The sequence below is a fragment of the Theobroma cacao genome, chromosome 8, assembly GCF_000208745.1.
Source record: "Theobroma cacao cultivar B97-61/B2 chromosome 8, Criollo_cocoa_genome_V2, whole genome shotgun sequence".
NCBI lineage: Eukaryota > Viridiplantae > Streptophyta > Magnoliopsida > Malvales > Malvaceae > Theobroma > Theobroma cacao.
The window spans coordinates 6,577,616-6,595,240 of NC_030857.1; the positions used below are offsets into that span (position 1 = coordinate 6,577,616).

General features: G+C 31.6%; 2 protein-coding genes across 3 annotated transcripts; one reads left to right on the plus strand and one right to left on the minus strand.

The window, feature by feature from the left end:
• On the minus strand, positions 3,387–11,137 carry LOC108663133 (caffeic acid 3-O-methyltransferase-like). 2 transcript variants are annotated; one of them, XM_018126333.1, is made up of 5 exons: positions 10,625–11,137; positions 10,021–10,331; positions 9,660–9,724; positions 9,195–9,348; positions 3,387–3,618 (listed from the first exon to the last, which is right to left on the minus strand). In XM_018126333.1, exons 1-5 carry the CDS (start codon positions 11,014–11,016, stop codon positions 3,464–3,466), a joined length of 1,077 nt encoding a protein of 358 aa, XP_017981822.1. In that variant the 5' UTR covers positions 11,017–11,137; the 3' UTR covers positions 3,387–3,463. The 2 variants fall into 2 exon arrangements, with proteins under 2 accessions (XP_017981822.1, XP_017981821.1); XM_018126332.1 differs by lacking the exon at positions 3,387–3,618 and having other exon boundaries at positions 8,830–9,348; positions 10,625–11,134.
• LOC18592354 (GDP-mannose transporter GONST3) lies at positions 13,637–17,625 on the plus strand. The gene is made up of 3 exons (XM_007019029.2): positions 13,637–13,771; positions 14,676–14,758; positions 15,983–17,625. Exon 3 carries the CDS (start codon positions 15,983–15,985, stop codon positions 17,099–17,101), a length of 1,119 nt encoding a protein of 372 aa, XP_007019091.2. The 5' UTR covers positions 13,637–13,771; positions 14,676–14,758; the 3' UTR covers positions 17,102–17,625.

Consider the following 17,625-nt stretch of genomic DNA (forward strand, 5'->3'; position numbering starts at 1 on the left):
TTGAGTGTCAGATCTGGCTGGATCTCGGTTCAATGTTGTCGGAAAAGACTAGATCGATGCTTTCCGATCATATTCGGTTGCTATCGCCGCCGTCGTCGCCGTTGCCGCCATCGCCGGTGTTGAGTTCCAGTTAGGGAGAGAATGAGAGAGGGAGAAGAGAGAGAAAGAAAAGGGAAAATGGGAGAAAAAAAGTATTTATAGGTATAAGGTTGTAATATTTTTAGGTTATAAGGGTTATTTTGGTTATTATATATTTGAAAGCTATTCCATGAGCCATGGAATAGCTATTACGGGGGGGAAGGGAATAGATAAAGATGACTTTTACCCTATTTGACAGAATTTTTATTCCTACGAAATTGCTATTCCGTATTTCAATTTTGTACCAAACAAAGGAATAGGAAATGACCGGAAATAGAGGGGGAATAGCATAGCTATTCTCCATACCAAACGTGCCATAAGGATTTCATAATTTTCTTTCGTTCCATGGATATAAACCCATTCGTGGGAACATATCATACCTTCCGTATTTTCAACTCATAATTCTCAAACAAATTATAATAAAGTGAGAAAAGTCAAAGAAGGGCTCTCCCAAGTCGTGGACGGAAATTGCTCAGAGAAGAGCACTTGCATCTGCAAATAATATATTACTTAATGGTCTCCGCTTTGCGTGAGTGTATTTTTAATAAATAATAATTTTAAATTATATAATATTATAAATAATAATAATAATAACAACAAAAAACAGTAATTTTAAATTTGAAAAAATTATAAATAATAACAATAAATAAAAAAATAATTATTTTAAAATATTATTATTTTAAAAATATTTTTTCATGTCTTATTAAGAAATTTTTTTATTTAAATAATTTTTAATTTTTAAAAATATTTATTTTTTATACCTTGGTATATGTTAATATTAATATAATCATATTTTATTAATTACGATGATTCTAATAATGAAATTAAATTAAAATTAAGAGAGTTTAATATATTGAAAGCCATTATTCATAAACTACATAACTTATATCAGTAACATAATTTATATACTAAAATTATTAAAATAAATGAATATTTTTTTGAAAGTCAAAATAAAATGAATATTAATTATGTATATTAAATTTTTTTTAATTTTCATGATGAAATTTTGTAAATTATCTTCAATTTTAATTACTACTTTTTTGTCATATGCGTTTCTAATTATTGAGAATTAATCCACTTTGTGAAAATAATTTTGGAGTCCCTCGATAATTTTAGTAACTCATTATTAACTTTTTTCAATTAATTATTTAATTTTTTATTACTTATCAAAAAAATAGTTTCATTTTTTTATTCTTTATGTCTTTTTTAAAGTAATTTCATAAATTTAATTCATACATAAAAAAAGAAATTACTTAAATAAAATAAATTGGGTAAGCCTGAAAATAAACCGGTTTGAACTTCGGTGAATTCAAGTTACCTTTTTTTTTATTTTTTTTATATCCACAAAACGACTGTATCGTTTCAATTCAAGAAGAAAGATCGATTAAGCAACGTTTTTTGTGCAAATGTTTCATTTATCTGTTATGCAACAATATGCAAATTAAGACCTGCGAACGAAATATTGCTACACCTCTGGATCCTACAGCATATGCAAAACCAATGGTCTGAATCTATTTAGATAATGTTGATGATCTGGTATATACCACAATACTCCATCTTTCATCTAAGTTTAAATTTAAGCATAAGCAATTTTTTTTCTTTCTTTTTCTATATCTAATATAGAATTATAATTATTTTATTTTATTAATTTACTTTATCTAATTATACAAAAACGAAAAGAATGACAAGATAAAAAAAAGTGGCTTTCTTCAAAATTATAATAATAAATAAAAAAATAAGTAACAGATTACATTTGAGTATTTATCTCATTATTTGGTGCATAATTTTCTTACTTAAAAAGTAATATTCGAATCTCTTCTCTTTTAATTATAAAAAAAACTTTCTCAAGTATAAGTCAATTATATAAAAAAAAAGTGACATGATTACAAATTCATGAGACCCTTGACTTTTTCTGCATGTTCGAGACATAATCCAACTCTGATCAGATGATTCATCATAACATGTTGGAATTGACTTTTAGTCCATAGGCTCATAATTTGAATCTTTTCATTGGGGTATATATATACGCCCAGTCATCATAGAAATTGATCAAGTGAGGCTCTAGCGCAACTTCACTGAAACAGAGATGCAGAACAATAAATCAAGCATTGATCTTGGCTCTGAAAGGTGAGAATAGAATCTTACAAGTTTATAATCCATGGATTTCTCTCTTGATTATTATCGATTAATTTCATATTCTTGTATGCAGTAAACAAGGAATCTGTCACTCTACTATAATCCAAGCTGCCATCGGCTCTCTCGTAGTTATACTTCTCACCACCATTCAAGTTATGTATCAAAACGACGATAAGTCTCCCTTCAAAACGCACGCTCTGATAATGAAGATTTTCATCGTCTTTGCCTTCACCTACACTTCACTGACGGTGGCTGTAATAGCCCTACAATCTCATTGCACGAGCTACCTTCCTCTACTGAACCATATCGGTCTTATTTTGGGAGCTCTCGTCTGTGACTTCCTTCTCTTGATACTCCTCCCTCCATTTGGCTACTTTGTCTTGCTTTTATGCATTCTCATGCTTCTAATAATATTACTCAAATCTTACCAGCAGATATTTAAGTTGTTAGGCAGTGTAGCTGCGCTAGCGTCAAACAGAGCGGGGGACTTGCTTCATAACATCTATGGGTATACATGCGCAAAGTTTCTAAGGATTCAACTTTCCCTTCCGTGCAGTACCATACGCTCCGGGGATGAGGGCCACCTTGATTATGACCTTGAACTGAATGAAGCAACAAACTAATAGCTTCTGGTGGAATGCAAATCCCTCTGACCTTCCAAAGCAACCACTGCACTTCTTCCCCTTCTCCTCTCCTCTCTCTCTCTCTCTCTCTCTCTCCTTTTCTTATGTTCATGTCCTTTTCTATTAAGTTCTAAAATTTCCTTCGAAAGTTATTGGACTTTCGAGGTGAAAGTTGAAACTAAGCAGGCAAATCACTGAAGCTGTCATTTGATTTTTGTTTCTATACAAATGAGTATGTAGCTTCAATCTAACAAACCAAAAGGGTTTAATGCACTCCTGAACATTTTCAAAATTGACAGAGGAGGTAAATGGTAATTTTCATTAAGCCCAAGACGGTCATGGCTGGCACAGATCAATTGATATCATGCACAAGGAAGAAAGATTGTCAACCATTATACAAAAAACCAACACAATTAATCTTCTTGTTCTTGGAGCAATAGAAGAAACTATTCCATTCAGAAAGAACCAGTTACACATTAGAGACTAACATGATCATGAGATGCAAATACATATAGCAATAGAACAACACATTTTGAAGTACCAGAATTGAAGTTTTGAACAGAACATCAAAGATTTTCTCTTCTGTGGAACTCCACAACCCAGCTGTTATAAGCACAGCAGACGACTTCACAGCCAGAGAAGCCGGTTCTTAAAGCCAAGGCTTCATATTCTTTTCGGGTTCTCTCTTTGCCCCCAGGGTTTTGAGCTAACATCAATAGATCTTGCTCATAGAATCGCCGGAAGTAGAGAAAAAGGTGATATTGGAATTTAAAATTAAAGAATTTAATTAAATATATACCTGAATTCATGGGAATCGAATAAACTTGGATTTAATTTCTTAATCTCTTTCGTTTTTCCCCCTTTCTTTCTACGATTTTCAAGACAAAATAGAAGGAAACCTTCACTCTCTTTTTTTTTTTTATTAATTAAAAGAAGAAAAATTTGTGATCGAAAAATGCTGACTAATGAACTGAAAGACCCAGTCAGAATTAAAGACAACACTTTAAAGTCGGTGCGTTTTAACCGACACGGGGCATAACTGGTATATAAATTGTTAGTTATCCATGGTCCGGACCGGAGGGGCCTCCCCAGTCTCATCGAACCCATTCCCTATTCTGATGGAGCTAAGACAGCCCTCTTGCAAAAATTGTGAAAAGTCGACCTGGATTACAGGTAAACTAGTTTGTGCATAAACAAAATTAAATTTTATGTGTATATATTGTATCTATAAGTGAAAAAAAAATGAGAAGTAATTGGGAATTGATTACCTTAAGAATTTAATACTAAATTAAGAACATCTTCTCAGTCATCCTTGCTTTTTTTTCTTTCCTTCTTTTTTCCCCCTTCCTTTTTTTATCTATATTATATTTTGTTTTCTAAGTGTATAATTTTTTAATTTGGAAAATAAAAGATTTTAATCTAAAAATTTAAATAAATTAAAAATAAATATATTTATTATTAAATCAAATATTTAAATATATTTATAATTTTATTTTTACAAGTATAACAGATTCAATAATGCCCTTATAAGATAAAAGCATAGTCAATATAGTCTCAAATGTATGTTTTTTTATTAAAGGAAGAGATTATATTTGCATGTCATTATGTCATGATCCTTATATATTTTTATTCGGGTTTATATTTATACATTATTAGTGTATAATACTTATACATTATCAATGAACTAAGGGCAGATTAATTTGGTTATTCATAAGTTCCTTTTGATTCATTTTTGAATTAAGAAATAATTATTCTTAAGAATAATCTTTATTTAAAAATACGAAATAATTATTACTAACCTTTGCATGACATTAGCTATTTCAAATTTCATAGAATAAAGTTCAAATAGTTATGAATAAAAAAAAACTTATTTGTTATGTGAAATTACTAATTTTACTGTATAAAATATTATATTAGTATTTTAATAATAAATTACTAAACTAATAATATTTTAATAAATAAAGAAATTGGAAAGAAAAAAGGAAAAATGAAAATAGAAAAAAATAAAAATAAAAATAAAAAACATTATTTTAATATTTTAAGAATAAATTATTACATTATTGATATTTTATTAGAAAAAGGAATTAAAAGAGAAAAATTGGAAATGCAAATAGAGAAAAAATTAAAAATTATTAATATTTAAACTTTGATATTTCAATAATAAATTATTAATATTTTAATGATAATATATTAAATTATTATCTAACAATAACAATGCCAGAAATAATAAGTTTCAGAAACCTCAAAAATTTTATTAAATTATATCAAGAAATAGATGGAAGAAAAAGGAATTGATTATTCCTGTGAAAATGAGCTGAAGGATACTGCATTTTTTTGGAAGAATGAAGTACAACACAAAGGAAATAAGAGCACACGTGACAAGCATGTGAGGCAATTAAACTATCTGTCGCTGTATATATTATCTCTTTCTTTTTTCAAAATATATATTATAGACGAAAACAAAACAATTTATACCATTTTAGATTAAGCTATGATGTGACAGTTTGCAAATAAATACGTATCAATGTTAACTGGAAAAAAATAAAAATATATGTAAATTTAAAATTAAATTATCATAATGTATAGTTATCTAATTTTCAAATTGATTAACTTTACCATAAATGTGAGAAAACGAATAATCTTCATTCAGAGAAAACAGGTTTTCGCTGTTCTCGTAAAGTGAGCTTTCGAGTCTAATAAAGTACTTTGATTTGAAATTTTTTATAAAGCTAATAAAGAGGTAGGCTCCACCTAAAATCTCCTTAAGCCACTATATATATTTATCTTTTTCTTTATTTTCTCCTTTCTTTACTGTCACCTTTACCCTTAGTCACGTACATGTACATGTTACATCCTTCGTTTGCATTGTAAATGGAAGGACGGGATTGCGCATACGTATGGAAGCGCACAAACAGCCTAAAGATTTCGTAATTTTCTTTCGTTCCTTGGATATATACCCATTTATTCGTGGGAATATATCCATACTTTCCGTATTTTCAACTCATAATTCTCAAACAAATTATAATGAAGTGAGAAAAGTCAACCCAAGTCGTGGAAGGAAATTGCTCAGAGAAGGAAATTGCTCAAATAATATATTACTGGAATAGTCCCCGCTTTGCGTGGGTGTATTTTTAATAAAAAAAATTTAAATTTTTAATANATTTTTTATTCCTTGATATATGTTAATATTAATATAATCATATTTTGTTAATTACAAATGATTCTAATAGTGAAATTAAATTAAAATTAAGAGAATTTAATATATTGAAAGTCATTATTCATAAACTATATAACTTATATGGGTAACATAATTTATATAATAAAATTATTAAAATAAAATGAATATTTTTTTGAAAGTAAAAATAAAATGAATATTAATTATGCATATTAAAATTTTCTTCCATTTCATGATGAAATTTTGTAAATTATCTTCAATTTTAATTACTACTTTTTTATCTTATGCCTTTATAATTATTTAGAATTAATCCACTTTGTGAAAATAATTTTGGGGTCCCTCGATAATTTTAGTAAGTCATTATTAACTTTATTCAATAAATTATTTTATTTTTTATTGCTTGTCAAAAACATAGTTTCATTTTTTTATTTTTATCTCTTTTTTAAAGTAATTTCATAAATTTAATTCATACATAAAAAAATAAATTACATAAATAAAATAAATTGAGTAAGCCAAAAAATAAACCGGTTTGGACTTGGGTGAATTCAAGTTACTTCTTCTTTTTATTTTTTTTATATCCATAAAACGATTGTATCGTTTCAATTCAAGAAAAAACACTGATGAAGCAACGTTTTTTGTGCATATGTTTCATTTATCTATTATGCAAAAATATACAAATTAAGACCTGCAAACGAAATATTGCTGCACCTCTGAACCCTGCAGCATATGCAAAAGCAATGGTCCAGTTCTATTTGAAAAATGTTGGTGATATGGTATATACCACAATGCTCCATCTTTCATCTAGGTTTAAACTTAAGCATAAGTAATCTTTTTCCTTCTTTTTCCATATCTAATATAGAATATAATTATTTTATTTTTATAATTAACTCTATCTAATTATATAAAAATGAAAGGAATGACAAGATAAAAAGAGAGTGGCTTTCTCAAAAATTATTATAATAAATAAAAAAGGAAGTGACATGATTAGCCCTTGATTTTAATTCTACATAAGAAAGTGAAATGTACATGTTGAGGCCCCAACTTACCCCAACTAAGTGACATGCACATGTTTAGCCCCCAACTTACCCTAACTTTAATTCTACATAAGAAAGTGACATGTACATGTTTAGCCCCCAACTTTTAGCCCCCAACTTACCCCAACTAAGTGACATGTACATGTTTGGGCCCCAACTTACCCCAACTTTAATTCTACATAAGAAAGTGACATGTACATGTTTAGCCCCCAACTTACCCCAACTTTAATTCTAGATGTTGATCTTTTAGTCTGATTACATACTTGATATCTCATAATCTCATAACATGGGACTTTTAGTCAATAGGCTCATAATTTGAATCTTTTCATTGGCGTGTATATATACACCCAATCATCATAGAAATTGAAACTTCATTGAAACAGCGATGCAGAACAATCAATCAAGCATTGATCTTGGCTCTGAAAGGTTAGATTAGAATCTTATAAGTTTATAATTCATGGATTTTTCTCTTGATTATGATCAATTAATTTCATATTCTTGTATGCAGTAAACAAGGAGTCGGTCACTCTACTATAATCCAAGCTGCCATTGGCTCTCTCGTAGTTATACTGCTCACCACCATTCAAGTTATGTATCAAAACGACGATAAGTCTCCCTTCAAAACGCACGCTCTGATAATGAAGATTTTCATCGTCTTTGCCTTCACCTACACTTCACTGACGGTGGCTGTAATAGCCCTACAATCTCATTGCACGAGCTACCTTCCTCTACTGAACCATATCGGCCTCGTTTTGGGAGCTCTCGTCTGTGACTTCCTTCTCTTGATACTCCTCCCTCCATTTGGCTACTTTGTCTTGCTTTTATGCACTCTCATGTTTCTAATAATATTACTCAAATCTTACCAGCAGATATTTAAGTTGTTACGCAGTGTAGCTACGCCAGCGTCGAACAGAGCGGGGGACTTGCTTCATAACATCTATGGGTATACATGCGCAATGTTTCTAAGGAATCAACTTTCCCTCCCACGCAGTACCATAGGCTCCGGGGATGAGGGCCACCTTGATTATGACCTTGAACTGAATGAAGCAACAAACTAATAGCTTCTGGTGGAATGCAAATTCGTCTGCCCTTATATCCATGCCCATAGGACTTAATGGCAGTCTTTGTTTGTCAAGTCTCTTCTTTTTCCCGTCCAGATGTTTTCCCTCGTTCGCTCTCCAGCCTTTTTAACCGACAAGTAGTTCATGGAGAAGATTAAAGCTAAGAACAATCCCATGAATCCCAAAGATGGTTTTAGATTAGAGCTTGGAGTTTCCACGTCTTTGTTTCCGTACGAGTTTTTACGGGTACAAGTTACTAATAAATTTTTGTGGGCAGGCGATTTGCACTCCATCTGGTGACTCCAAATAAAAAAGAAGCAAACCATGCAAGTTTTCATTTCACTAATTGGGTTATCACAGTCCTTCAAAAGCTACCACTGCACTTCTTCTCGTTCTCCTCTCTCTCTCTCATTTTAATGTCCTTTTCTATTAACTTCTAAAATTTCCTTTGAAAGTTATTGGACTTTTGAGGTGAAAGTTGAAACTAAGTAGGCAAATCACTGGAGCTGTCATTTGATCTTTGTTTCTATACAAATGAATATGTAGCTTCAATCTAATAAACCAAAAGGGTTTAATGCACTCCTGAACATTTTCAAAATTGACAGAGGAGGTAAATGGTAATTTTCATTAAGCCCAAGACAGTCATGGCTGGCACTGATCAATTGATATCATGCACAAGGAAGAAAGCTTGTCAACCATTATAGAAAAAACCAACACAATGAGTCTTCTTGTTCTTAGAGCAATAGAAGAAACTGTTCCATTCAGAAAGAACCAGTTACATATTAGAGACTAACATGATCATGAGATGCAAATACATATAGCAATAGAACAACACATTTTGAAGTACCAGAATTGAAGTTTTGAACAGAACATCAAAGATTTTCTCTTTTGTGGAACTCCATGACCCAGCTGTTATAAGCACAGCAGATGACTTCACAGCCAGAGAAGCCGGTTCTTAAAGCCAAGGCTTCATATTCTTTTCGGGTTCTCTCTTTGCCCCCAGGGTTTTGAGCTAACATCAATAGATCTTGCTCACAAACAATGTTGGAAGAAACACTGCTATCAGGAGCCTCAGGGAGGATTGATTCCACAATGATTACTTTGCCACCATTAGGGAGAGCTTCCCAGCAGTTCTTGAGAAGCTTCAAGCAATGCTCATCACTCCAATCATGGAGTATCCACTACAGGTTTTATCAACAAACAACATAGCAAAACTTACCAACAAATCTTTCGAAGAAATATGATGGTAGATATTCGCTTGCAGTTGTAGATTTCCTCGAGTTATATTGATGGGGAGTTCAGAAAATAAAACTAAGAAAAGGAAACAAATTTGCTTTGGATGTAGTTAAGCTCATTTCTATAGTCTTATAGCTAGTTAGTCTGCTTTTTCAACCTTCTAAATTTATCAATTACGACCAAAAATACAACTGAACTAGCTAAATATACAGAAAAAGGTGCTCCATTTAGTTTTCTATATGAAATAAAGCTTTACCTTCATGAAAATGGCATCACCTTTTGGAACACTTTCAAACATATCTCCTCCAACATGCTCTACACCTTTTGCAGAAAGTAGTAAGACATGAACTCGATTACTGTCAACCTTTAGACTATACATAATTAAATGAACTTAATTAAAACGCAACAGACATTGTTCTGCAGTTTCAAGTACTTTGTGTTAGGGGTATGTGCAGAGAGACAGAACAATTAAAAATGTGCCAGCTAAGACAACGCTTTAAATTAGTCAGTGAAGAGATATGAACAGGGCAATCAAATTGGATTACCAATTATCCCATCATTTTATAGAAATTTCACAGTGATCAAGTCAAGTGGGTAAAAAGGGAGCGACATGGTACCTGAATAAGTTGGTGCATCAGCCAAAACATGAGGCAGATCAAAATTGATTGCCTTGATATGAGGATACTTAGAAGTAATGATACTGAGAGCAACTCCAATTCCACCACCAACATCAACCAACACTTCCACCTCATCAAACCCTTTGTAAACATCAAGAATCTTCCTCATGATCAAAGTAGTGTGATTGGACATAGCCTGGTTAAATACCCTGTTGAACCTTAGATCTGTTCCTGGATACTCAAATGCTGTCATCCCATATGCCCTGTTAAAAGGAATCCCTCCTTCTAGTATAACATCATTTAAATGGTACCTGAAATCAAACAAAATAAGTTATCAAAACCCATAAATGTTAAGTGATGTTATCTCACATCTACTTTGAGTCTATCATAGCTTTTATAATCCCAGTTGATAGAGTTAATTTGAGTTAACTTTTGCTTCAGTTTGTTAGAAGTACCCTTACACAGGGAAGTGTTAACTGTTAAGTGGTGTTATCAGTATATTTAGAATTTTGCTTTGACCTTATATAACAATAAATAAACTTGAATTTTTGAAGATAACGAAATTTTTGTTAAGACAAAAATTGGCAAAGATTATGAAAAATACCAGCTTTCCATGAAGACTTTGTCATGGTGCAACAAAAACAGAGGAGCAACAGACCCTTCATCCTGATTCTTAACAAGGAACTTGCATAAGGGCCCTGCACCGTAGAGTCTCTCAACTTCTCCGCTTTCCTTTGTTCTTACCGAGCACTTCAGAATGGAATAGCTAGCCAACAGGCGTAGCATTCTATCTAGTAGCACAGACGCTTCAGGATTCTTGGTGGGAAGGCCACTCGCGATCTGGGAAGGTGATAGAAACGTGCCGTCACCAGCGGCGGAGATTGTGTCGATGATGTTCAGCTCTAGGGCTGATTTTAATACCATGGGAAGAATGACGGCGTTGGCTAGCCGGACGGCTAGCTTGCCAAGTTCTTGGTCTTGATCTTCCTGGGTCATGGTTTGTAGTCGGTCGCTGTTCCTGAATTGATTACTTTGCCACAAAGCGCTGATTCTCCCAACCTCATGTCAAGATTGAATCTGAACCACTAACGTTAAATAGCAGAGTGACAGGCTGAATTAATTGTTTTTTTTTTTTGTATATTCATTTTCAAAGTGCTTTATAATAAATTATAATATGCTTAAAAAGTGTTATTTCCAGCTGAATTAAGCTTCAACTTAAACAAGCATGCTCAAGTGTCAAATCTACGTAGCCTACTACGCAAAATTTTTTTGCTATACAAGTTCAAATTGCAATTTTTTTATTTCATATATATGTTTAAGATCAAATCGAGTTTAATTAAGGATTAAACGAGCAAAGTCGAAATAATTAAAAGCCATTTCGACTTCACTTTAGTTTTGTTAATACTTATTGCTTCAGTTTTAAATTAAGTGTTAATTTTTTTTGTTCTTTCAAAATTATGTCTGCTTTTTAACATTTATTTTTATGTTACTGTATTACATAATATTTTCAAAAGTTTATGAATTATTTTAAAAAATTAAAATATATTTTTAATTACTTTAAATCAAAGTTTTATATTTTTATTTTAAGTTAAAAAAATACATATGATTAACAATTGATTTACTACCATTAGTTTTTTTTTTATAATTAGAAGAAAAGAAATTTAAATCCTACTTTTTAGACAAGTAGATCATGCATTAATCAATGAATCAAATATTTAAATTTATTTATTACTATTAATTAAAACACTACTTGTTATTTTATATTAGATAATATATCAACGTATTACATCATCATATGATATGACACGTCAATATGTCATGTCATTACCATGTAAAGTTTTGAATATAATTAATCATAAAAATTCATTTAAAACAATAATAAAAAACAAATGAGTTTATTAAATATAATAAAATAAACTTATTTAAATTTTTTATAATAATTCAAAAAGCTTTTTTAATATTATATTTTAATATATCAATATTATAAAAAATGTAAATTAAATATAAAATATGTGAAAACATTTGTTTTATTTTATTTTAATATTTGAATATTTACTTCTTTCATTAACAAAATCCTAATAAACTTAACCGTTGATTTTTACTGTATACTCCTATCATTTGTAAGTCATGAAATTTAAAATGACTCAAATACTTTGATATCAAACTTTAGAACTACCAGCAATAGCTACTCTGATCGACTAATTTTAAGTCGTATAAAAGTAGCATGAATTTGGTTAAAGTATTATATTAATAAAAAATAAAAAAAATACATTCACTTTTAATTTTTAATCATAATTTTTTGTGAATCTATTATTTTTTAAAATAGACATTTCACCTCAAAAGAATATTTTATGTTAAATACATAAATCCAATCGTTAGTCCACTATTAATATTTTCATTAGTTTGATGATGTAGTAATTTTAAAAATTATCATATTATATAAATTATTTTTTTTATTTTTTTTCTTTTGAAAAAAAATCCAAATCTGGTTGGTATTCGATCTCCCTATGCCCTTGGAAGGAGCACCAGATCTGTGCTCCCTGAGAACATATGAATGGTGCTCCTCACGAGCACCAGTGTTATCAAACAGCACAGATTTGGTGCTTCCTGAGAAATTTGACCAGATGTGAATCAAATCTGATCATTAATCGATAAAAAATTAAAAAATAATAGATATTTTAATGTAAATTTTAATATTATTTAATTATTTAAAAATATAATATTTATTAGACCTGACAATTCGTGTTAACGTGTCGTAAACGTGTTAAACATGATTAGACACGAAACACGTTAAGGCTAAACACGAACACTATACGTTTAATATTCGTGTCTTAAATTTAAAACATATACATGTATACGTTTAATACACGTGTAACACGACACGACACAATTAACATATTTATTAAACATGTCAATATACGATACGACACGATTAATAACACGTTTAACATGATTAAATAAAAATATTTACAATTAAATATAATTTTATTATTTAAATTTAAAATCTATAATTATAAAAATAATTATAATAAAACAAAAATAATAATAACATCAAATAATTACCAAAAGTTAAAAATTAAGATTGAGCATGTATAATTACATTATATCTTTTATAAAATTAAAAAAAAATTAAAATAGTTATTTAAAATTATTTATATAAGGCTAAAATAGTTTTTAACAATTAATTTTTAATAGGTTAATAAATGTGTCACGTATACACGTTTAAACACGATAACACGATTAAACACAATAATACCATTAGATAAACGTATTTAAACGTGTTTGTCGTGTTTGACACGCTCAAACACAAAAATTTTCATATCTTAACATGTCAAACACAATTAAATACGAAACACGTTAAGATAAATCAAAAACTTGTTTAACCCGTATCTTTTCGTGTCGTATTCAAAATTTCAGATCTAATATTTATTTTGTAAATTAATAAATTTATGTGTAATTATAAGTAAAAGTTAGCAGTGATAAGAGTATTTTATAAAAAAAACAGCTAAATAAATATTGGACCAAATGATCAGGTCTTGGGTTGGCCCAAATCTTTTAATTAATTTACTAAACCTTTCCCAAATATACTAATAATTGCCCAAAAGGCAGGAAAACGAGTAAAGCGAGAAAACCGAAGCAAAAAACTAGTTAGTGCAAGTAGCAAGTAGCAAGTAGCAAGCAGCAGCTCACTGTTAAAACGCCACTTCAAGATCTACTCACAAAGGAATTGAAGATTTCCTGATCTCCCCAGGTAAACGTTGTCTTTTTTTTTTTCTAAAATTTCTATTTCCTATTTTATTTCTTTGTTCAACTGATCTGAAAATGGCTTTTATTTCCTTTTCATTTACGCATTGCATGGGCTTATTTCTCTTTTGTTTTTACTTCAAATCTTGTTCTAAATTTGCAGTTTTCCATCTGGGTTTTGTTCTTTCTTTGTCTTTATTTTGTGGGGCTTTTGGTATTTATATTGTCCAGGGCTATCGCCCATCCAGTTACATAATCTTAAGCAAAGTTGCTGTCTTTTTACTCTCAGATTTGCTTCCTTTTGAGGAAAAACGCTAGGAAAAACCCAAGAATTTCTTACTGTTTTCTGTAGACCCACATTTTATTGGTGCATTCTTTTTTCCTTCTGGGAAATACCCTTTTGTGTTAGGATTGTATACATATCGTGAACTTTGGTCAAGTGGTGAATTTTTCATGGACAAGGTTTGATTGTTTGGTTTTGGATATCCGTTGACAAGGTTGTAGAACGCGTGCTTCTTTGTTGCTTATGCTTACCAAAGTTATAATTGGCCTCATAGAGAGGTATATGTGTAGTATGTTTTTTTAGCATTGAGCTCTTAGAGGGGAGGTAGGTTTGTATAAGATAACATGCTTTTTGAATGACCCAAGCCATACACATTAAAAATTATTTGTTCTTACCATAAATAACACCATACAACGGACATTGCAATCATAGAAATGTATTTTGATGCTTAATCCAACATTAAGAATGGTGTGTGTTCTCTCATATGATTTGAACTTTATTAGTCCAAAGTAGGCATGCCTGTCATTCTCCTTGGAAACTTGTGCTATGAATGTTTGGCCTAGCATGGTATCTGGTGATTTTGTTTTCAGCCAAGAGATTTACATCTTCTATATTTTCTTCATTGCAGCATTTTAGAGGAGGATTGGGCTGCAATCTTTGACATTAGTGGTGATTTATCTTGTTGGTCATTTGCTGCTCTTCTACTTCCAGGTACATAAAATATTACAAAATGGTTTTTGATAAGAGCATATCTTTTTTGACAGATCAAACTTTGGTTAACCATTGACATAGCAACATTATTTGTTGAACTAGTGTTGCTACTATTTTATGCAATTTTGAGGATGTTCTAGTTACTGTTTATGCTACTTTGGCGATAAAGTATGTTTGTAGTTATATTGCTGTAAGGTACTTTGCTTTTGTTATGAGGAATTTATATGTTCCTGTTACTATTTCTATTGGTATTTACAAAGGAGGGTTGAAATTCAACATACTAGTTATTATTTCTATTGGTGTTATATATTATGTGTTTGAAATCATACTAGCTAGAGGGTTGGTTGAAATTCAACATTGCAATACCCCATTTAAATTGGGTGTCCTATTTGTTGTTTCTGAATACAGCCGTGAATCAGTTGAGAGCTCTTTCTGATCAATTTACTTGGAGAGCTTGGTTTGCTTCAGGGTTGGCATTTTCTTGGGTTCTGGCCTTTTATCTTGAACTTTAAGTCTAAAAATTCAGCTAAAATTAGATCATTATCAATTTTTTAGTGCCTGTTTCAAAATTTGATACATATCTATCTTGTATCTTGATATTTGATTCATTTATATTCTCAATGATAATCAAATTAACCATAAGGAGGACAATTAACCATGTTTGTCTCGAAATATGTAGCTTTTTTGCATTGAATAGTGGCTCCCATAACTTGAACTTGTGCTGCTGCTCTTGTCAGCCCAAGACTTCTACTATTGCACTGGATAACAGTCCCTTCTGTATTTAATCTAAATAATGTTTTGTGGATTTATTTTATTAAACAACGGATTTGTTTGGTTATTTTTAGAAAACAAATGGTTGCTAAATGTGGTGATATATTCTCTTTCTACTCCAGGGCTTCCTTATAAAATAAAACTAATATTTTATTTCTTTTGATGTGCACCTCAGCCGGAGAGAAATATCACATTTTATGTGCCTTAATTTTGCATCCAGATGGTGATTGCAATAGCATGTACTGGCTAAATTATTTTAAATTTTGCTTTCGCATAACTGTAGTCAACTTTTAAATGTTGAATGAAAAGTTTTCTTCCTGCCTCTGCAGCAGGTTCAATTGGCAAAAGATGGGGTGGGAATATATAAATAGAGGCCAGGCACACACATGTGCACACAATACACACTTGCTACTAGCTAGACCTGGTAATAACATTGTGTATGTTCTTTTTTAGATGTCTAAGGATGTGGAGAGTCCTGTAGTCAATGGTCCTGAAGCCCCTGCTCTCTCCAGCGAAGCCCAAGTAACATGGTATAGTAGTTTACTCAAGCAAGTATCTGTCTACGGAATAGCAGCAGGATACTGCATTTCAGCTTCTCTTCTCTCCATCATCAATAAATGGGCTGTTATGAAATTTCCTTATCCAGGGGCACTAACTGCTTTACAGTACCTGACAAGTGCAGCTGGTGTATTCCTCTGTGGACGGCTCAAGGTCATAGAGCATGATCCGCTGGACCTTCTGACCATGTGGCGGTTCTTACCTGCAGCCATTATATTTTACCTCTCTCTCTTCACCAACAGTGAGCTCCTCCTACATGCTAATGTAGACACTTTCGTTGTCTTCCGTTCAGTGGTTCCTATGTTTGTTGCAATAGGAGAGACCCTTTTCTTGCACCAGCCATGGCCTTCAATGAAGACATGGATCTCATTGGCCACCATTTTTGGTGGCAGTGTGCTTTATGTTCTTACTGATTACCAGTTCACATTAACCGCCTATACTTGGGCTGTTGCATACCTGGTAAGCATGTCCATAGATTTTGTTTACATAAAGCATGTGGTAATGACTATTGGTCTAAATACCTGGGGTCTTGTGCTGTACAATAATCTTGAGGCTCTCCTACTGTTTCCGCTTGAGCTACTTATAATGGGGGAGTTGAAGAAAATAAAGCACGAAATCTCAGATGAGTCTGACTGGTACTCTTTTCAAGTGATTTTGCCTGTGGGTTTATCATGTTTATTTGGGTTGGCCATCTCCTTCTTTGGGTTCTCTTGCCGAAGGGCAATTTCTGCTACAGGGTTCACTGTTCTTGGCATAGTTAACAAGCTATTGACAGTTGTGATTAATTTGGTTATTTGGGACAAGCATTCCACTTTTGTGGGGACAGTAGGGCTCTTGATCTGTATGATAGGTGGGGTCATGTATCAGCAGTCTACAAGCAATACGCCCAAAGCCGTGAATGAAGCTACAGCCCAGGAGAGAGAGGAGGAACAACAGAAGTTACTTGAAATGCAAAGCAACGGAGAGAGCAATAACAATGAAAAGGAAGTCATTGAGATAGAAGAGGAGAAGTGAAAGGGCTTAAAATTGTTCCATTCTGGGCTTTCCTCCATCTGCATATGAAGAGCATTTTTAATTTTGGCATGGTTGATGAATTCTTGGGGCAATTTGTCATCCAAACAACAATCTCCATACGCATAGAATACTTGCTTTGAAGATCAGGCGCAGGTCTAATATATATATGGCATTTAATCTGGTCAGTCTTCCATCGCCCAAACTCAAAACTTGACCTGTTCAGATCGATACTTGATTTCTATTTCCCATCCAACAAACTAGAGTGGAGAGAATTTTGCATTCTTTTGTTTATATTACTATCATGAACATTCTATTAACCCAAGCAATTTCTCATCATCTTACTGGTGCCTTGGGTTATATAGATATAGGTCAAAATACATTAGTCACATCAAGATTAGATTCGAACTTTGGTTGCTAACTAGTTTTCTCTTTATAGGACCATTATTCAATTTATTGATTGTTTGTTACCATTTAGTGCCTCTTCATATTTATAAATAAAAATATTTAGTTGTTACCACAGTTAA